General features: G+C 22.7%; 3 protein-coding genes across 3 annotated transcripts; all 3 read right to left on the reverse strand. All coding sequences in view use genetic code 6, as the record gives it.

The window, feature by feature from the left end:
- Positions 1-571: 571 nt before the first annotated feature.
- On the reverse strand, positions 572-5,489 carry TTHERM_00263530 (cyclic nucleotide-binding domain protein; the record flags this gene model as incomplete). Its single annotated transcript, XM_001009102.2, has 10 exons — positions 572-2,299; positions 2,531-2,671; positions 2,741-3,267; positions 3,433-3,827; positions 3,878-3,948; positions 4,009-4,162; positions 4,212-4,234; positions 4,297-4,355; positions 4,585-4,624; positions 4,704-5,489. The coding sequence occupies 10 exons, from the start codon at positions 5,487-5,489 to the stop codon at positions 572-574; spliced, it is 3,924 nt and encodes a 1,307-aa protein (XP_001009102.2).
- A 2,638-nt stretch (positions 5,490-8,127) lies between these two features.
- TTHERM_00263550 (cyclic nucleotide-binding domain protein) lies at positions 8,128-14,346 on the reverse strand (the record flags this gene model as incomplete). The annotated part of the gene is made up of 8 exons (XM_001009104.2): positions 8,128-10,527; positions 10,595-10,735; positions 11,002-11,540; positions 11,998-12,389; positions 12,631-12,701; positions 13,130-13,188; positions 13,447-13,486; positions 13,552-14,346. The coding sequence occupies 8 exons, from the start codon at positions 14,344-14,346 to the stop codon at positions 8,128-8,130; spliced, it is 4,437 nt and encodes a 1,478-aa protein (XP_001009104.2).
- Positions 14,347-16,413: 2,067 nt separating this feature from the next.
- TTHERM_00263570 (cyclic nucleotide-binding domain protein) lies at positions 16,414-21,949 on the reverse strand (the record flags this gene model as incomplete). The annotated part of the gene is made up of 10 exons (XM_001009106.2): positions 16,414-18,146; positions 18,244-18,616; positions 18,925-18,978; positions 19,037-19,177; positions 19,234-19,769; positions 20,016-20,410; positions 20,487-20,557; positions 20,935-20,993; positions 21,067-21,106; positions 21,200-21,949. 10 exons carry the CDS (start codon positions 21,947-21,949, stop codon positions 16,414-16,416), a joined length of 4,152 nt encoding a protein of 1,383 aa, XP_001009106.2.
- Between the last annotated feature and the right edge of the window lie 1,268 nt (positions 21,950-23,217).

Genomic DNA, 23,217 nt, shown 5'->3' on the forward strand with positions numbered 1-23,217 from the left:
ATTAAACAATAGTGAGTTTATAAAGCAGAGTAATCATTTAGTTACCTTTCATTTATAAAAAATATTTTAAATTTCCTTTAAAAAACTGGACCTATTTTATTCATTTCTAATAATTATTTGATTCTCAAAATTTATAAATATAAATTGCGCAGCCAATTTATAGTATTGATTGATATAAATTTCGCAAATAGTTTTTAAAATTTTAGATTACAATTTAATGTAGATTTCTATAGAATTATCTTTCTTTTTTTTGTTTTTAAGAATAATTTTTTGATTTTAAAAATTTTAAAAAAATTTATCTAATTTCTAAGCGATTAATGCTGTATCCCAATTTTGATAAACCTATGATTTAGAATTCTAATTATCATTTTAAATTTAGTTTTACAAGAAATTAAAAAAAAACTTATTTGAATAATTAAAAAATTGATAATTGTAAGATTACATTTTTAAGAATTTATTTATTTTTTAACAGATTTTTGATTAATTAATATCTAAAGTAAAATCAATAAATAAATAAATATATTATAAATTGAAACAACTATTAATTTGATTTTATTAACACTTTAATTATTCAGTTTATATGTTAATTTGTATTTTTTGTATTTAGTTTAGTAGAAAATAGCTACTCGCTAGCTTTTGTTGAAGGTATACTTACTCTATTAACTTTTTTAATACTATATTTAGTTTTTCTATTTGTAGTATTATTTATTTTATCTTTTTGCTTTTGAATTTTTAATTATAAATTTTTAATTTTTCTGATTATTTTATTGCAGTTATAATTTGGATAGTAGAATGTGTACTCTTTCATTTAATCTATGTCCATTTCATTATCAGGCACTTCTATTAAGTTATTTAAACTGTTTTTGTTCTACTGCTAGAGAAGTAAGTAAACTTTTCTTACTCTAAGTAGATCGATGTCTTGAATATTTAACTATGTGCGTATCATAGCTTCTTCAACTGCTAAGCTTTGTAGAATCAACTAATCAGCCAAGAGGGATTAATTATCAGCTTAATCATTTTAATTAATTTATGAATTATTAGATTGATTACTTAATTTTACAAATTAGGCAGAAGAATCTGCGAATTCTCTTTTTGATTTTTCAATGCATTCTTTAATGAAATCACCTTTTTCACTCAACTTAGAACTCTTCAATTTCTTAGGAGTTATTTAGCTTAAAATTTAAACAGCATTATATATGTTTTAATCTTAACCTTATGAGTTCACGTTTTTCTAAAATAAATCATTGATATTCTTTTAAATATTTTCATCTAATGGACTGAAAAAAGTTTATTTCTTCTAAGCAAGCCTCTCAGCTACTTGCTGATATTTTAGCTGATACAATTTACTAGCTTTTCTTTTTCTCTTTTTGAAAACCTGTTCAAGTAATAACTCGTTTGGAGTTTTTTTCTAAGCGTTTTCGTTTTAGTTGTCTTCTTTTTCTTTTTTCTTTTTGAATTAAGGCGAAATCAGAGTTTATTGCCACATTTATTAGATTATAGTTTCAGCTGTTTTTGAATATCTCTTACTCAGCGGTGATGCATCGTATATTTTTTTAGAATTTCTCTTATTGTAATTTGAACTGAGCTTATTTTAATCCTCAAACTCAACGTTTCTGTTGTGGCTTATTTAATTATAAGTCGATGCCTTTTATTTCCTGCTAAGTATTTACACTTCGTTCCTCCCTTGCATGTAGTTTATTTCACTCAAAATTCTTCCTGAATTTTTTTAAGGAGGAGGTGATTCATTTTATTACTGCTACTATAAACTCATTTTTGTTTATAAATTCTTAAAATCTTGAATATCTGCAATATTTTACTAAGAATGCAAAAACTAATCACTGCTCTCAATCAATTTCTAAGTTTAGCTTTAATTTCTTTTTAAATCAGGCAAAAGTTATTATGCTTATGACTTTGAGATTTCTTCTTTTTCTGATTAATTTGATTATGTTGAGCAAGATTTAGATCTCAATTAAATATTTTCTGGGCCCTCTTCATAATCACTATTTAAGCATGAAATTGCGTCACTTAGTATTGAACCTCCATTATTTATTTATGCAAGCATAGCTTGTCTTTAAGTATAATTTAAGTTTTAAAATGTAGAAGACTTTAGTTTCTTTTTTCTAACTTATTTTTATCTTTTATTAATATCCTTATTTTCCTTATACCTCATTCTATAATTTATATAAGGACATTCATTATACTAGTGATCATAGGAACTGCAAGAAACACACTTTAATTTTAACTTGGAAATTCCTGGGTATCCATACAAAGTTTTATCTCTTAAATGAAGTATTTTTTCCTAAAAATAACCAAAATAAATACATAAAATTTAAGTAATAATTTTAAACACTAAAAACATTAAATAAAATTTATGTAAAAATAATATTGGCAAAATCTACTGAAAGAATATTAACATTTAAATTCATTTGAAAAAACAGTAACTTTATTCCTTATTTAGGTAAAAATTTGATAAAAAATTTTATTAAGTTATCGAAAAATAAAAAATGCTTTTGAATTATTAATTAATTACTTAATCATCAGGAAATTGCTTAAGAATATCTAAAAACTAGGGCCATTCAATGTATGACACTATGGTGTCAGCCTAAGATTTGACTAAAAAAATATTCTACTAACCTAACAAAAAGCCCTCGTAGCCTATAACTTCTGAACTCTATTAAGTAAATATTTTAATTAATAAATAAATAAATATTTAATTTTTTGGTAATATTTGTTAATTTACATTTAAAGTTAGTACTTTCTTAAGTTAATATTGCTCTTTTTTGACGTTGGCTGTAATATAAACATCTAATGAGCCCTTGTTAATAAAGTAGAGACACTCATTTTATATGTTTTATTCAAGCAAAATTTCATCTGAAGTAAGAATTTTTTGTTTTATCTTGCAACAAATTTACTCAACACATTTATGCGATAGAATTTTAAACATTTGGACTTGGTTAATTAGCTGTTAATTTTTTTCTAGATAATATTCTATCTTCATCTAGGTGGGTAGATATTCTACTATTTTTTCAGTTAGGTCTTTCTTTTAGGTCGAAGAGTAATAATAATACTCATGAAATTTTCTCACTTTTTATTATAAAATCATACTGATCCTATTTTATTTCATTTGTTGATTTATATTTCTCATCATCTAATTGAAGTTTTCTTTTTTTGCTTGTTCAAACTTAACTATTTCGCTAATTTGCGAGAAGGAATAAGCGCAAACATTGGTGGCTATCAAAGCTACTATAATTATATATCCTCTTTCATCTATCATTACATAAAAAAATTTTTATTGATTATAGTTCTATAAATAGTTTTAAAGCTAATCATTTCTATCAATGATTTAATTAATGCGAATACTTGGGTTTTTCATTAAGATTTTAATTTATTTGACTTGATATTTTAATAAATGTTAATTAATTAATTGTTTACACATGGTAGTAGGAAAAAAATCACCGTAACCAATTGTCACCATAGATATGATCATATAATATAAAGAGACCAAGTACAATTCTAAAGTTTATTGAGGATTGAGTTTGAATTAGCTAATCCAACAATTGTTTCCGGAACCTAACTCTGAAAGACCTATCCTTAAATATATACATCCCGCAACATGAGCTAGTACAATAACAATTATTTCAAGCTTTAATAGTTTTAGCCAATTTTAAGCTGATTCGCTAATATGTAATTTAGTCTCTAATTCATTTAACTTTTTGGGTATGTCAAGATATTTAAAAAAAACAATATAATCAAAATATTTTAATGCATTATCTTAATTTTGTTGACTTCTAGATATTCGATAAAGAATCAATACAGTAAGATCTCTCCTATATAAATTTGAAATTAACAAAATTTGAAAAATTGACAAATAATTTACAAATTCTTCATCAACGTTTTCTAAAAAATAATTTTTCTATCTTAAATTGCAAATCCATTTGAGTAAATTTCCTATTAAAATAATTTTGAATAAGTAAATTGAAGAAGAATAAGAAAACAAAAATGAGTTACTGAATTAAGATTGACAAATATCTCAACTGTAAGAATTATTTAAACAATATCATCGTGAAATATAGTAAAGAATTAATTTGACTCAAAATCATAAACGTGATCAAAAGGAATAAAAACTATCAAGTAGAACGTCAATAAGATTAAAAGTATATCCCTTTTTTTTAAATTATTTTTAACTATTTGATGGTAATTTTTTCTATTACCAAACGAGTCTTATAATTGATCCCTTTTATAGTTAGTTAATTTAACATTATTTAATATAAATGTAATGTAATATTTAAGTAATACCTGTGAGAAAAGAAACCTTCCTGATATGAAATTTGTAAATTTTTCAGTTTTAAAAAAGCCTTTTTAATATTGAATAATTTAATAAGACCTAGATTTGATGCGTAAATTTATAATTAATTTTTCTCTATACTAGAAAATAATAGATCAGTAAATAATAAAAATATGTCACATATGTATGTATGTATTAATTATTTTAAGGCAAGCATTCTATAAAAACAGTTGAACATATAGAAATAATTATTATAATTAATTTAAGAAAATGAAATAAATGTAATTAAATAAATTTACTTGATACAGCATGTATTATTTTTTAGAAGAATTTACTAATCTATTAATTAAAAAGTGTATGGATTAGAAGAGTTAATCAATTTTGTAAATAACAGAGTAATAAAGTAGTTATTAATTACTTAATTATGTGTAATCTATTCCTAAAATATGAAAACATCATAGTTGGATGACTTGTCATCTATTATGTCATGCTGGCTTTCAGATAAATCCTTAGATAATATATTTCTAACGTTCATTTTCATTTTAGTTATGAATTTTTTTAACACTTTAAATCTCGCCATAAATGAAAGTTTATTGAAAGATATTTTTAGATAGTTTTAAATCTCTTAATCATTTTATTAGCCATTCGATTAAGTCTTTAAAAGCTCTTAATCGTTATGCTTTTCTTTCTAAGAATTAAAATTTATAGATTTCATTCCATTTTTTTAACCATTTTACTATCCCTAATGTGATTCTTCACTAATTGAATGGTGATTAATCTCTTAAATATTACTCAAAACAGAGTTTCTTTCTCTCTGCTTACTTATTTTGTTTTAACAATAATTATCTAATGTTTGATTAGACTGTGCATCATTAATCACTTCTAACTTAACATCACTGAAAATAAAATTTGCTTTATTATTAGGACTTATTAAATCGAATTTCAAGTTAAAATCTATCTCCTCATGCCTGTTATTCATTGGAATACTTTCTATTTACTAATTATTTACATATTATGAGCTCTTATCAAATATCTACTTTGAATTATTTGTATTTGCTATTTCAACAAAACTCATAAAGAGATTTTCATCGTCAAGATTATAAATTTAATGCTATTAAGTTATACTCTAATTTTATTATTATCTTAAAGCAGATCTCATTCTTTCTTATCTTTGTTTAAGAGATGAAACATCACTATCATTCATATTTTAGATTCAAGATATTGATAATTTATTTATTTGTTATTATTTTATTTACAATTTATCTTATGATATTATTACTTTATTTTTCAATAAATCAATCAATCAATTAATTAATTAATTATAAAATTTTCAAGTAGAGTGATAGTTGTTATAAATAGAAAGGAAGGATCTAAATGTTTCAAATAAGAAGTATAATACAAATATGTTTTTTATTTGGTTAGAACAAGTTCAAATAATTTAGTGCATCTATATAAAGTTGTAGATATCAGATTTTTTATTAATTCTAGAAAAAGTACTTCGAATTCAAGTATGTATATAAAATATTCTATAAAGCTAGAATAAAAATGTTAATAACAAATAATAAGTTATGAGAAAAATAAAAAAATTAATGCATAATTTAGTATAAATACATGCATAATATTTATGTACTAGAAAGAAATTTTAATAACAATTTGGTATATTTTAATTAGATAATTTTATAGATCAAAATCAATTTTGCTTTGTTTATTTAATTTCTTCAGATTAAATAATTACTATGGTCATTTAAGATTAATTTACTTTTCTATCAATTTTTTAACTACTCACTCATATCCACAATTAATTAAGTAAACTAAAATATTAATAATAATATTGTTCAAATAATTAAGAGCTTAAAAGTAATTCTAATCTGATTAATATTCAAACTATTTCTAAAAATGTAAATTTAAAATACCTTTTAAACAAATACCATATTACACTGAATTTTTAATAAATTATATTGAAAAATACAACATTAAATAATTCTTTTTTAAGGTAGAGATAATAATTAGTTAGATCTTTAATTATTAATAGTTATTTTCATTCACTAATCATTTAATGAATATAAACATATTATAAAAGCATATAAAATTACTTTTAACGATTTAAAAATATAAAAAACAAATATAAGTATTTTAGAATTTCAATTTATTTAATCAATAATTTTTAGTATTTACATTAACAAAATTTATTTAACGTGTAATAAAATGAAATTATATACTTTAAGTACTACTTATAATTGATATACAAATTTATATTATCATAAGAATAAAATAGATTTTATTTAAAATAAACAAATAAATCTATTATTGAATTTACAATATTATTTATGATTTATTTCACATATTTTTTTAACATTTTTAAGCAAACAAACAAATAAATAAATGATATCAAAAAAAGTTAAGAATATTTAGTATTTACATAAAGAAACTAAATTTAATATGTAATAAAATGAAATTACTTTCTTTAAGTACAATTTATTTGTGATTTTCATTTATATATTATTAAAGAATAAAATAGATTTTATTTAAAATAGACATATAAATCTATTATTTTTAAGCAAACAAACAAATAAATAAATGATATCAAAAAAAGTTAAGAATATTTAGTATTTACATAAAGAAACTAAATTTAATATGTAATAAAATGAAATTACTTTCTTAAAGTACAATTTATTTGTGATTTTCATTTATATATTATTATAAGAATAAAATAGATTTTATTTAAAATAGACATATAAATCTATTATTGAATTTAAAATATTATTTATGACTTATTTAACATATTTTTAAGCAAGCAAACAAATAAATAAATGCTATCAAAAAAGTTAAGAATTTTTAGTATTTAGGTAAAGAAATTGAATTTAATATGTAATAAAATGAAATTATTTTCTTTAAGTACTATTTATAAGTTATTTTCATATATTTTTTATAATAAGAATAAAATAGATTTTATTTAAAATAAACAAAAAAACTTATTATTGAGTTTAAAATATCATTTATGACTTATTTAACATATTTTTAAATATTTTTTAAGCTTACAAATAAATAATTAAATGATATTCAAAAAGTCTTAAAATTTCAATAACTAAATCAATTGATTAATTATCTTAAAACCCTACTTATAGTTTATAAAATCATAATAGAAAAAAAAATATTAAAATAATCAACTGAGTTTATTAAATTTAATCAAATTATATCAAATAAATGTAAAATATTTATCATTAAAAAAAATAGAATACTCATTTTTAATGAGCGAAAATATTTTAAGAGTTTTAGAGAAGCCAAAGCGTAAAAATCAAAGTTAATTTGGCTTTCTTTATGTATTACATATTTTATTTATTATGAAAATGAATGAAAATAAATTATAAATATTATTATTTTTAGACATCATTTTTTTCTATAAAGATTAAGATTTATTCGAAGAAATACATAGAATTAAACAAACATATTTTTATTAGATTTATTTACAAAAGATTTAAATATATTAATATTTATAATAAGGATAAAATTTTAAGGAAGGTATTTAGTTAATTTATTATTTTGATTTAAATAAATTGGTTAGTTACTTTTTAAAAAAATTAGTTATATTCTTAAAAAGGTCTCGATAGTTGATTCATTGTTTCACTATTTTTGGCTTTGTACTAAGATTCTTTACGGACAGACTGCTAAATTCTGATTATTTGTTCTACCTTATCTTTTTTTTGTTTTCAAAATTAATTTTAGAAACTAACTATTTTGCTTTTCTTAGAATTAATTAATTAGCAACTTATTAAAATCTACATTAATTTATTTTTTTCTACATCAAAATAAATTGGTTAGTTGATTTTTTTAAAATTGAGTTTTCAAGATATTCTTAAAGAAGGTCTTGATAGTTGATTCATGGTCGCACTATTTGGTTTTGTACTTAGATTCTTCACGGACAGACTGCTATATTCTGATTATTTGCTCTTCCTGATCTTTTTTTTGTTTTCAATGTTAATTTTAGAAACTATTTTGCTTTTCTTAGAATTAGCTACTTATTGAAATCTGCGCAATTTGAAAACTACAACTCTAGCATTCTTTTAGGGATAATAAAAATTATAGTTTTTCATTATGTCAATATCAATTTCGTTATCTAAGACTTTAACAAGATCAGTTTTGATAAAACCTTTTTCATAAGCTATTCTTAGATTCTTTCTTACAATCAACATGTCCAAATCTTGCAGGCCTTCTTAAAATTTAATTTAGTATTCTGAGGAGTATTAGTGTGATTCACCTGAGGAGAGCATTAAATGAGTTTGCATTTTCCCTTAACTGCTTGCATAATTTAAATTTTGCAAAGTTTATTATTTGTACTCAGACATTGACATGTTCATTAGATTCATCTTACTTTCTGAATTTTTTGGAGATGTTGATTGCGGCTGATATTTTGCTTAGTCATTTTGCACTGCTTGAGAGAAGCTTTATCTTGCTCTTTGATCTCTATTTTTAGAGGGTATTTGTATATCAAACTGTTAATCTATTTGTTAAGGATATGCACTATTTGTAGGTAAACTGTTACGAGGTGTTGTATTACCTGGTTAATGACTTTGAATATTTTGAGAAAATTTCACTTAGTTTGATAACATTTTTTGTGAGCTCCTTTTTTGGAGAACAAGAGGAGAAGTTGAGATGAGGTTTCCTTGTAAACTTATTTACTAATTGGAAGGAGTCTACTATATAATGCATTCACTATCAAATTAGCTTTAACTTGTGCTTGATTAGTTATGCAAGAAAACAGGGTTGTTCTCAATGTGCTCTAAGTTTTAAATTATGATAGATTATGTGTATTTATTCTTTCTTTTTGTTGGAGAGATCAAAACAGGAGAAGTAAAGTCATCGAAAAGAAGGTTACTGACAGTAGAAAATTTATAAGGAGATTCCAATTCTTTGTTTATTAGAGAAGAAACACGTCTTTCCGATCTCAAGGCTTTTTTAGCATTTTTTTAGTAAATGTTAAACATTTCATCTTAAAAAGTCTATTCTTTGTTCGCCTAAACCTATTTTTTTCCGCTTAGTTTCATATTATTATTTTCGTCTTCGATATCCCATTGCTCTTCAGTTAAATGTTTGCTGGTCATCTCAAATTTATTTAAATCTTTTATTGAAGTTTAGCTACTTCTTTTTTTCGAGTTTTCTATTTTTGATGGTGATTGTGCAGTACTTTTCTTTTATTGATTATTGTTTTACCTAGCCTGTTGAAGAGAAGTAGATACATTAATAGACGTTTTGCTCACATTTTAGCTATTATCTTCAATAATTTATGCAGAATTAACTTTATTCTTATCTGGAATATCATTTAAAATTGATGTATTAGAATATATTTGAGCAGGAGCAATATTTAAATCTTGATAATCAACATTTCTCTAAGTTACTTTTTCGTTTGAAGAAGGAGGAAAGATGCTGCTGTTGCTGCTAGTATTTTCATTTTGTTTCGAGCTATTCTTTTCAAATTATTTTTCTTCATTTTATCTTTAGAATATACTCTCTTGAATACTTTTCTTTATTTTATTATACGAATCAAGTGATCTATTCATTGATTATTGTATAGTGTCTTCTTCCCCCTCTTCAATTACGTAAAGCTATCTCGATTAAACTCCTTAGACACCATTGGTCGTATTCATATTCTTAGTATTATCAGAAGAGTTACCTTTTTTAATTTCAAAGCTTTCTCTTTTTGATTTCATTTTTAGCTACTCTTAAATTCCTCTTTACTCTGTTGAAATGAACTGATTGCTTTTCTATTATTGCTAATTCTGCATTAAGTTATTTTACAAAGAAACAGTAAGCTTTTAGGAGTTTACAAAATTAGCAAAAGACGAAGAATCTTCTTCTAATTATTCAGTCATGTCTGACTCGCTGCTATTAGTTGTTTCACTTGAAACAAAATCTTTTTGAGTTGCTTATTTATTGCTCTTCAGCAAATTATAAAGTTCATTGATCTCTTCATCTCTTTACTGTGTTAATACGAATTCCTTGGCACAATCTTAATAAATGATTAAATTCTTATAAGAATTAGATTTAGTTCTATCTTTTCTCTAACGATTAAAGGTTTATCTGATAACTTCTTGTTTAATAGGTTTTTTCCATCGCTTTTTAAAAAAAGTAACATAAGGACAAGATCCGATTTAATGGTTAGAATCATTGCATGACATGCAGTTCTAAATTATATTTTCTGTTTTTTTATTTAGCAAAGCTTCATCCTTAAGCATCATGTACATTTCCTATTAATTGAATTCAATTGAATTAAGTTAAGTTAAATTAAAAAAGTAAGGAAGTAAAATAACTTACATAATCGCGAGGGTGTCTTTTCAAAATGCTTAAAAACTCATCTTTTTGAATTAATAGCAAAAACCCTACTCCATCAGATTTAATTGTGTAAGGACTCACTTAATCTAAAAGAAATCCTTCGTATCCAAACGCAGTATTTTTCTTAATTAAATAAATAGGTAAATTAATATTTGAATAGGCAAATTGATAGGAAGAGCTTTAATAAGTAAATTTTTTTATTGGAAAAAGTAGTATTTTATAATTATCTCAAAAAAAATTTATTTTTAAAAATTAATTAAGAAATTTTGTTTGCTTGCTTGCTAAGTTTGTGATCAAATAATATTGAAACAAGCATCAAGAGAGAGCCAACAAAATTCTTATTTTTTCTAAATAGAAAGTAAATTTTGCAAATAATAAAAGCGAATTACTGTAAGCGTTTTCACATTCATAAATGGAGTTTTATGGTACTTCTCATTTGAAAGGACTTAAACTGGAATGCTTAGAGTCACAGAGCCCTAAGCGACATAATAAATACAGTTATCAAGCTCATTGTGCTTAACAATAATTTCTTCTGGGAAAAGTACTTTTTACTTAATGCTATTTCTCACTTCTTTTAGACATGAAGTTGACATATTTTTCAGTACTATTATTTCATTTGAGAGCCCTTGTGTTAATTCTTGAAGAACCTCTTCTTTGAGCGATTTTGGCAATACATCAAATAAATTTTCGGAGTATTTCTTCTTCTCTTCTTCTTTGTAAAGCTAAAACTCAAAATGTTTTCTTACTTTGTGCTGCAATAAAATATTTAGTCCCATTTTATTCATTTCATTATTTATTCCTTGCATAGTTTATTAATAAATTTACTTCTTTTATTCTTCATATTTCACGATTTCATTTATTTAAGTGTAAGAGTAAGCGCATATATTTGTAGCTACTATTGCAACTAAAATCATAAATATTTTTTCATCTAAATGTTTATAAAAAATCATAATTAAAATATTTTTTCTAAGATCTCTTTTAATGATTATGAATTAGATAGATAAATCAATTTATTAAGATCATTTTTGAGAATTTAATGGAAACCTTATTTATATAGAAGCATTATTTGAATTTTTATTTTTTCTATTAGTTTACTTGACGCTATTTTATCTTGTTATGATGTATAGAAAGATAATGTAAATCAGATTTTATTACTGGAAAGAAATCTTTTGATAAATATCTTTGCTTTTTTTTAAAGTGGTTCAATATTTCAATGATTTAATGATTTAGAGTGATATAACGCTTTATTTAAATTTACTTTTCTATAAAAGCATCTTGTAATAATTTTCATTTTTATTTTTGACATTAAAATATGAAAATAAATATTCACACTGCATTTTTAGACTAATTTATCTGATAAGAATAAGAAGAAAGCATAGATTTACTTGTAGTGAAGGGTGTTATATCTCCATATCCAATAGTGGTCATTGTTATAATTATGTAATACAAAGAAATTATATAATTTTTTTCGTTTGAGTTATCATCGTATTTGAATTGAGTTATCCATGAATCGTTGTTTAGCCTCATTTCAGTCAATCCTATTCTTAGAAAAATGCAACAAGCCACGTGAGCAATTAGCAAAACCAAGCATTCTAACTTGATGAGTTTTATCCAATTCAATTTTGTCTAACTAATTTATAACTTTGTTTCCAACTCTTGTAGTTTTTGTGGGATATCAATGTACTTCAAAAAAATTATATAATCAAGATAATAGATTAAGCTATCTTAGTCTATATTTTTAGAAAGTTGAAAAATGACTACAATTGCTACATCTTTTCTATTAATAGTAATTAAATTAATTTTTGTTTTTTTTCACTGTAAACAATGCAAAATTTTGATTTATCTTTTTGAAACATTGTAAGTTTAGCTAATTAAAGCAAAAATAAACATAATGTATTTTTTTGCTTTAAAAATACTACAAAAATTAGCATTTTTTATGGAGAAATGCATGCAGAAGAAGAAAATATCAAAATTCTGACTAAAAATTAATTTAAGCGTTGAAGTAATTTTTTATTTACATGAAATTCCAAAAATATTTTTAGCATATTTTTATCCTATTTGTTATGGCTTCTCCGTTTTCGTAAGTAACCTATTCGATTAGAAAAGTTAATTTAAAAAATAATTCAAACTTTTTCTCTTTGATTAAATGAAATTTAAAATTAGAAAAAATCTATTTGTATTTTACCGAATTAAAATTAACAAGAATCTCTAAAATAAGAATCCACTGAACCATTTATGAGCTAAAAAAATAGATAAACGATTCTTTGCTAAAATAAAAGATATGTTCTAAAGGGGTTACAATCATAAGATAAACTGTTAGCAAAATCATGAGAATATCCCTAAAATTTTTGATAAATGCGTTATGAAAATAAAAATTTTGATATGATTTTTTACCAAACAAATTTAAAGAGAGAATCCTATTTAATTAAAAAATAAATTAGATTATTACAGCTATTTAGTTATAGAAAGCAAAAATTAAATATTAATGATGATTGCTTAAAAAAAGTAATTATTTACGGATTAGAATAAGTAATCTCCACTCATAAAAGAGCTAAGTACGTCACTTAATTTTGTATCTAATTTATGTAATAAAAACAACGAATGAATTAACATTTAGAAAAAAAGCAAAATTTTATTTGATGTAAATTAAGAAGATGAGTTGATATTTTTGTGAAGAGCAGTTTTGTTTGATTGAATTATCAAATTTATTAATTCAATTCAATCAATCAATAATTAAAAAGCAAAATCCACTTTTCGTGAATTCCCCAAAAATAAATAAAAAACATCTAAATAAATGAATTATTTAATTAATTTCAAAGCTATTTATTTATTACTTCCAACAGAATAAGCAATCTTCTTGATATATGAGCTTTTCTATTTTTTAAATAAATTAGCAATTTTAATACAAGTAATTCAAAAATTATTTATTAATAAATTACCTCAGAAAATATTAGTTGATTTGTGTTATGGATAAAGTAACCAAAATCAGATGAGAAGTCATTTATAATCCCAAATTATTTTCTTGTCAGATGTTTGAAAGTTACACTTGGGCATGATGTTATGAGGTTATTAATAAACTTCTTTTTTATATTATTCACTTTGTTTTAATGAATCATGTGCTTTAAAGTTTTATTCTAAATAGGATTTATATGAGGTTCCTCCTATTACTTTTAATTCATCTTCGAATCTTAAGAATTGGCGTTTTCACCTTCTTGTGGTTAAGTCTTCCCTTAATAGGGCTTGCTAGAATTTATACTATTCTTTTTGTTTTTTCCTTCAGATGTATTTTCTACAATACTATTCTCATAAAATTGTCTCTCTTTGTTGAGCTAATAGTTGCTGTTATGAAAGGCAAGTTAAGAATTTTGGATACTCTCTTCGTTGCCATGCCTAAATTTGAATTTATTTTCCATAGATTTATGCTAATTCTCTTGCATAGTTAGATCTATCTAGCAATTAGAAAAAAATACTAATGAATGAGGACTGCTCGTTTCCTATTAAAAGTTGTTCTGAAACTTCATTTTATCTCTTGTATTTTCATATTTTAAGTTGTAAGTATTATCTTAAATTTATAATTCCCTTTCAGATATCTCAGATGCACTCAAAGATATCTCGTCCTCTTTATAGAGAGGTTTTTATTATTGGCTTTCAGTATTTCTGTATATAAAACGCTGTTTCATTAATGCCTACCTCGCGTGCAATCCACTATCTTGCTCATTTTCTTTTATTTCCATTGAAATTTTTTTGTATGTTGTAAGTTATTTATGCCGTCTATTTTTTGCTTCTTTTTTATCTTTTTATTAATTTTTGAGATATTTAATATGATTGATTACAATGTTTTTTAATAATTTATGTTGAGTATTTTATATACAATTTAAATCATTTAAGAATATACTTTAGTTGAAAGGAAATAGATAACTAACTAACTAACTAACTAGCTAATCAAATTTATTAAATCAGCTCATTCGAGCATTTATTTTATATTATAATAAAACACCAAAATTTCTTGATATTAAGAAAATTAGCAATGATTTTGCTAAAATATATCATTTGAATTTAAATGTAATTTAAGATGTTTAATTAATTTTTATCTAAAACTTAGAAATAGTAAGTAATTATTAAATTATCCAACTAAAATCTTAAGTATTTTAAAATACTTGGCATTTAATAGTCTTTTTAAGATATTTGTTTTTAAATTTAAACATTACTCAGAATAGCAGCAGCTTTACAGCATATTAAAATTTGATAGAACTCAAATTTTAATATAATAACATAATTCTGTATTTTATAACTCATAGTACAATTTCCAGAATATCTCAAAATTTAGTTTTAAAATTGTCCTATTATTTTCCTTAATTAAAATTATAATTTTTTTACTATTATATTTTAAATTAATATTGAAATTTAATTTATGTTTTTTATTTTTAGACTTATTGCTAAAATTAACAAAAGTCAGCGAAATTCAGTCAGTCAGTTATTATTTTAATTTAACTTATGAATATCCAATCATCCGTTTTATTATCTGAATTTTTAATAACTTTATAAAATAACACACTACTTTTTTTTAAATTCGTAGTATTATAATACACAGCTTATATTAATTTAATTTTTCTGAAGATTGGATTAATATTATTATTTATAAACTCAATTAATAACTTATAATTTAGGTAAATTTCTAAGTAGAGAAGCTTAGTTTATTTTTTTAAATGAGAAAAATGAATGAATGAATGAACAAGCATTAACTTAATAATGATAGTAAACAAAATAAGAATTTAATCTTAAGAAATTCAATATAATATTAAAATAATCAGAAAATGATAAATAAAAAATACATAATTTCGTAATTATATATATTACATATTTGCAAAAGAAGTAAACAATACAATAAATGAATGAATGAATGAATGAATGAATATATGTTAGTGATTATTTATTTTAGTTTAACTTAAAAATATCGAAATGTTTATTTTAATATTTTAAATTTTTTTATAAATAAATAGATTAGTCTGTCTGTTATGCTTTTTTTTAATTTTAGATAGAATCTAATATTGAACATTTATTTCTTTTAAATTTCTTAATTTAAACTGTGTGAAATAAATATACTAACTAGATCCTATAAATTTAAAATATATTTATTTATTTTTAGATGAGGCACAAACATCTTTATTAATAGACACTTTTTATAAGGGAGGAGTAATTTTTAGAATCAAAATTATTATTTTTTGGTAGTTTTAAGGCTATAATAAGGCAATAGGGGTTGCTAGGTTGACTATTTTGATTACCTCCACCGACCCTCATTAAGTCAATTATATAGAGTAATTCTTTTTTAACATAACCTTTATTGAGAATAAAGAATATTTTATAATTTATTATAAAGCTTGGCTTTATTGTGCTTAAGATAAAATATTTTTAAACCAGAAAAAGTTGGTTGGTATACAATAAAAAATAATTCAACATTTTGAGAGAAGGATATTCAGAAATTGCTTTTTTAGAGCTATTTAGAAATTATTATTTTATTAAAATCAATGCAGTATTTAAAAATAGATTTATGTTTGTATGTACTTTTTGTAAAAGATAACCTTTGAAAATTAATTGAGTGTAAATAAATAAACTTATATTAATAAATTGCATAAATCTAATTAAAAAAATAGGTAGTTAACATAAACTATATTTGTAGTTAAGCTTTTATAAACATTTTTACAATTTCTTCATTTATTTTATGCATTAAATTTGTTAAGTTAGTAGTTAAATAAATAAATAATTTGGTTTGTTTAAAATTTAAGAATTTATCTATCATTCATTCATTTATCTTTTTCATTAAAAGAATTTCTTGAGGAAGCGCTGTAACCAAATCCATTAGCACCTCTTGTATTTTGTAGTTTAATTTAGTTAGATCCAGTTTGCTACCCATTTAAAAACTTCAAAATTTTAGACACTCTTTAACCAGCTTTTTATACTTAAGAAGTCATAAATTTGGTTTTGGTTAAACAGTCAAATTTGGTTCTAAATTTTTTGATTATATAATTGTAGTTTCCTTTAGGGAAATAAATTTTATATCTGTGAATTTTATCTATTTCAATTTCGTTGTCTGGTACTAAAATGAAATCTTTGATATTTCCTTTAATTTGTTCTATCATCATATACTTCCTTATAACTAATAAATCTATATTTTATATTCCTTATTCAAATCTTATTTTATAGTCTGATGATTCACGGTTAACACTTGGAGTGGAATTCAGCATTACCATAGTCTAGGCATTAAGTTTTTTATTGCTTCTAGAAACAGAAACAGGTGAGCTTATTTCATCCTTTACACCATCATGCTAATTTGCCTTACTTGCTAATGAATGCTGTCTGTATAGGATAGAATTTGATTTACCCAACCCTATTATAGAAAGTTTTTATTCTTGATTTTCGCTTCTATAAGTTGAATTTTGGGTTATTTTTTTTGAGGATTTTCTCCTTTTTGAATCAATAATTTGAGAAGGAGAAGCAGAAGATTCATTTTATTAAATATCAAATTAAACTTGGTTGTTATACTTATGTCTTCTTTATAACAATTAAGTTGGTGAAGGTAAATCCATGGCATCATCAATATTTATCTTACCTTAAGAAGATGGGAGTAGTATATTAAAGAGATTAGCTTCCAATTAAGTCATATGAGATTATTACATAATAGTTCTGATTTTGTTTTCTTCTTCATAATACGTTTTTTCGTATTTCTGTCTACGTTTCTAAATAATTCTTTGTTAAAGCGACAGTTACTTGTTGGGATTGTTATTGTTGCTATCAAAGCTAGAGTTAATATTTTGAGAATTATCATCATCAGATGCTATGTAGGAGTTATTGTTAATATGATCATCCTGTGTTGAATCTTTTGTCTGTTTTTTTTATTGAACTCTTTTCTTTTAAACAATCTCTTCATTCTAATACATCTCAACATTTATTGATGTGTTCATATTATTAGCTATTAATTGATTTGATTTTCCAGAGTGCTCATTACATATTGTAGAAATCGTTTTTTAATTAATTTAATTTTACGATGGTGAAGGGCCAGTCAATTTTCTGCTTGAATTTTGATGGATAGTAGTATGTGTATTTTTTTTTGATTTTATCGATGGTATTTTGGAAGATTTTTTGGAAGCAATATCCAAATTAATTTCTATTGAAATTGGTTTATCAAGATTTAATTTAGGTATGCCATTATTGTTTAGAAAACTATCTATTTTTTCTATAGAATTCTGCATTGATTCATTTTTACTATTTTAACCGTCTTCTTAAAATTGGTTTATCTTTATTTTTTCTTCGTTTACAGCTTTTTATGATTTTAATGTATCTCTTTCACTTTCTGCTTCTCCCTCATCAATCGCTTAAAGATCACTATTTGCGTATACTGATTTTGGAGAATTAATACTAACTAAATTCAAAGACATATCTTTTTAACTCCTTCTCCTATATACATCAACTAATTCATTTGCCATTTTTGGGTTCAAATAAGTGCTCTTTTTATGTTATTGTTTCCTATTTCCTTATTCTTAAAAAATATTTTTAAAAATAATTTCTGATTTCCTTGAACTTTCAATTAGTTAGAAAAATAATTTAAAAAACCTAAATATTAAATTAAAATTTACAATCATCTTATTAGCTAAAATCTTCTTCTTCGTTTGTTTTACTTTGCTTGCTTGTACTGTCTTCTTCAGAGTACAAAACAGAATAGACATCACTCATAATTGAATTTTAATCACTTACCATTTTAAAATTGATTATTTGTTCTTGGATTTATTTATTATTTTATAAAGATTTAAAAAAATCCAAACCCCTTCTTTTGATCGACTTATCTCTCTACTAAAAGTAAACTTTTTTATCTTTTTTATATCTTAAACTTAGCTATACTATATGACATCTCTTTAAAGTGTGACTAGAGCTACCACATGCTATGCAATTACTAATTTGAATTTAATTCAGTTTTATGTTATTAAATTTCACGTCTTATTTTGAAATATCCTTTTTAAAATTAAATCAAAATTTAAACAAAATAAACAAACAAAAATAAATAAATGCTTTAAAAAGAATAAATAAATTGTAAATTTAGTTAATTTTTTAATTTAACATAATTTCATTTCATATTAAATACAAATTATATCAAAATTAATTATCCTTTAAAAACGAAGGCTATCCATTAAATTTATTGATAAAAAATAATATCTAAATTTAATTAATTTTTCGATTTAATTATCCTTTAAAGACGACAGCTATCCATTAAATTTATTGATAAAAATAATATCTATATTAAATTTGTTTAATTTATTTACTTTGTAACTGAATGTCTTAAAAATCTGGTTATCTTTGAACATGTAATAAAATTCCTAATAATTTTTAAAATATTTTTGGTATACAATTATAATAAAATGATTGATTTTTTACTTTGTCATAGGGAAAACTCTGCAAAATTTATATGAGCCTATCTCTTTCGATATAAGATATCATAGCTCCTTTGTATGATTTAGCAGTGTAAGGGTTTTTTTAGCCTAAAATAAATCCTTCATAACCAAAAACATCTTTTTTCTTTTATTATGGAAGACCAGTTAATAATAATATCAATATTAATATTTCAAATTTACCTTCAAAATCTAAAGTTACATTTCATTCTAATTAGCAGTGTTTTCAATCTTTAGACTAATTCCTAGAGTAGTTTAAACATTTCCCGATATCACATAAAATAGTTTGTCATTCACTTCGTTTTCATTAAAAATGAGTTCATCAGGTTTAAAATATTTTTGTTTTATATTAAGCGAAATCTCTTTTTAGCAATCAGAAGAAAAATTTGAAAATAAACTTATTGATTGAATAGCTTCGTTATTTGTTTATAATAATACTTCATTTTTTAAGCTCGAAGGCAACTATTCTAATAATTATTCTTGTCCTTATGCTCCTTCTATATCTTATTTGTATTAAAATTCAAAATACTTTCTAACTTTATGCTATAGACTCATGTCTAGCTCAAGCTTGTTCATGCTATGATTCAAGCCATGCATCATATTATTAAAATTTTCATTCTTAGATTTTTCATATTTTACTATTTCATTAATTTAACTAAATGAGTAAGCACATATATTCGTAGCTATTAAAGCAACTAATGCTATAAACATTCTTTCATCTATTTTAATTAAAAATGATAAATAAGATTCCTAAATATAATTCTAATATGTCGATTTAAGCTATGATTATTTAGCATAAAAAATGTAAAACAGATTTATCCATCTTTTTGATTTATAAAATCAAAAATCATCAATTTTTATTTTATTAGAACAAACATTTTTTTTTTGTTAGTTTAAAAGCAAAATTATATTTTTTGAGTATTTATTTTCATGAAATATTTGGCTTGATAAAATGATGTTAATACATTAAGTTACTGGTGTGATATCGCCATACCCTATGGTAGTCATAGTTATTATAATATAATATAAAGAGAGTAGATACAATTCAAAAGTAGAGAAGCTTTGATCTTAAAATTTAGTAATCCAAGATTAGCTTTAATTTTCCATCTCAGATAAACCTATTCTTAAGAAAATGCAGCAAGCTATGTGAACTAAAAGTAGTACTATAAACTCTAACTTGACTAATTTTAACCAATTTTAGGCCGTCTAACTTATTTAGAGTCTGGATGTGATTTCTTCTAATTTCTGAGGAGTATCCAAATACTTAATAAAAACAATATAATCTAAATATTTTGAAAAACCCTCTTCTTAGATTTGCTTTCTGGAATGTATGAATATTACTGCAACAAATAAATCTTTCCTTTTAATTAATAAAATTGAAATAATTTAAATTATAAATTTTAAATAAGCAGATTCATAAATAAATAAATAAATACATCAAATCCCAGAAATATTTTTAGCAGATTTTTTTCCTGTTTCTGATGATTTCTCCATTTTCATAAATCGACTAATTTAAAAAAAAAAATATGAATAACTTTAATTTCTTTGAAAGAATAAATAAATTACAGAATTTAAATTAACAAATATTTCTAATATCAGGATCCAAAGGACAATATGTTGGTTTATAAAATAAATAGGATTATTAAGATTGAAAGTGGATATGTGCTCAATAGGTATTGTAACAATTAAATAAAAAGTGAGAAGTATCATAAAAATATCCCTAATTTATTAATGATTAAATCATAATTAACAGTTAAGCTAAGAATTATATTTTTAAAAAGTTAATAAAATATCATTTTTATTACCAAATCAGCTTGAATAAAGACTCCTATTTTAATATAAAATAAGATTTATAAGTCATATAAAAATTAATCTTTTGCATACCTATGAAAATAAATATTTTCCTTCTACGAATTAGCTGAATGTGTTACCGAATTTGGAATCTAATTACAAATTAATGAAAGTATTTAATTTTAAAATTGCTTAAAATAGAAAAGAATTTTTTATAAAATATACTTTTAATTATGTAAATGGTCTTTTTTGTATTCGTGCGTTTCTAAGTTTATTAAAAATAGTAAGATTAATTAAAATTGCATTCACACTGAAGAAAAAATCCAAATTAATTTATTAATAGTTTTATGTTATTTACTTCTGATTAAATCATGCGCTAAGTATAAACATAGTAATCAAAATAAGAGGCAAAATCTCCGATTATATTGAATTATTTTCTGGTTAACTACTTGAAGACAATGCTGCTCACTCTTTTCTTTAAGTTTGAAATGAATTTTTTGGCTATAACCATAGTTTGAAGGTTGAATTGAAATTTCTTAGTATTTTATACAGATATTGTCTGTTTTGTTTAAAATAAGTCTTTCACAGTGTTATTTTTTGGGTCAATTAACTCTCCTTAGACTATCTAAAATTTATCCTCTATATTTAATGTTTGAGAGCAATCTGAAATATCTCTTTGAGATTACATTTTTTTTAATGTCTTAATTGGCGAATGTTCATTCAAAACCATGCTGTCTTAAATTATCGATTTATTTGAAGTATTGCACTAGACTTGCTTATCCTTATCGAAGTTAAACATTGATCTAATATCTGAAGTCTTAGACGAATTCTGAAATAAGAATTAACCACTTGATTAAAGACTATTCATTTCATTGTTTTTGATTTGCTAGTTTTCAAATTCTCTTTTTTCTCTACTTAATTATGCTTCTCCATTATTTAATGCTCCTTAATTTCTTAAGTCATACTGCTTTTCAGCAGTGATGCTATTTTGATGAGAGTATTTATCTATGTCTATGCTAAAATTCAAACTGCCATCGTCCTAAATTTATCTAAAATTAAATTCTTCTTTTATCTTTGAGAATTGCAATCTCATTAAATCTTAGCCCATCCTTATTGAAGAGATTTCAGTTTGTGCTAATCCCCCATTTTAGTTCTAAAAATCCATAATTAAGTATCACTTTATACTGTTATTTAATCAATATCTCTTAAATTAATTAAAATGTTGATTGATAATTTCTAAGTTTTCTTGCTTATTATTCAATTTCCCAAAAAAACAGAAAAATAGAAGTACGAACAAATCTTTGCTTTAATAATTAAAATATTAGTCCATTTTAATAATTTTACTAAAAAAATTATACAAAGAACATTTTCTAGTGAAATTAATAGACCTCAAACAATTAATCAATCAATAAATAATTCATTTATTTATTTTTTAATAGCAGTAATGTATGTATTTTTTATTATTTAAGCTTTCTAATATTAAAAATCTAAATTAAATGATGTCAAATATTTGTCCATCCACCCATATTTGTAGCATGATTATTTTATCAATAAATTCGATTGAATTATAGAAACAAATAAAAAATTATATAATTACATGCTTTAAAAAAGTTAGGTAAAGAGTTAAATTTTAACACAAAATATTACATTTTTAAAAAAAGGAAAAATATTATTTAAAAAAGCTAATTTTGTGGCTAATTTTTAAATTAATTAAAAAATTGTAAGGCTAAAATTTACTTGGTTACATATCCATAAAATTTACTTGGTTACATATCCATAAAATTTAAAAATTAAAAGTAATTTGATTTGCTTTTTGATAAATAAATACATTATTTTTTAAGAAAACAGTTTATTTAATTATTAGAATCCCTAAAAGAATAAATTATAAAGACAAATTAAGTTAACCCTACTTAAATTGTTGATATTTAATAAATTTTACGTAGTATTTCTAATATTTTTACTCTAAGTAAAATTACTAAATAGTATATAAAGTAACTTTTTGAATGAAATAAAATAATATTAATATTCAAACCTTAACATGTAAAGAATCTGAAATAGCTTTCAATCTATTTTTTTACTTACTAAAATCTACATGGTTACATTGCATGCAATTAAATTTTAATATCTAACTAATCTATTTTGTAAAGATTAAAAGTCAATTCCATTTTTTAAATTGATTAAAAATTATTACCATCTTTCTGAAGAAAAGTAAATATATTTGATATAAAATTAACTCTCCTAAATCATATGAGTTAAATAATACCTTAAAAACGATTTTTAAGAGATTAACTCGAAGTAAAATAACCAAAAAATTAAATTCATTAAAAAAATTATTTTTATTTTAAATAAGATTAAAAAATTATAAATTAGCAAAAT

This window comes from Tetrahymena thermophila (assembly GCF_000189635.1).
Source record: "Tetrahymena thermophila SB210 genomic scaffold scf_8254788, whole genome shotgun sequence".
In the NCBI taxonomy this organism is placed as follows: domain Eukaryota; phylum Ciliophora; class Oligohymenophorea; order Hymenostomatida; family Tetrahymenidae; genus Tetrahymena; species Tetrahymena thermophila.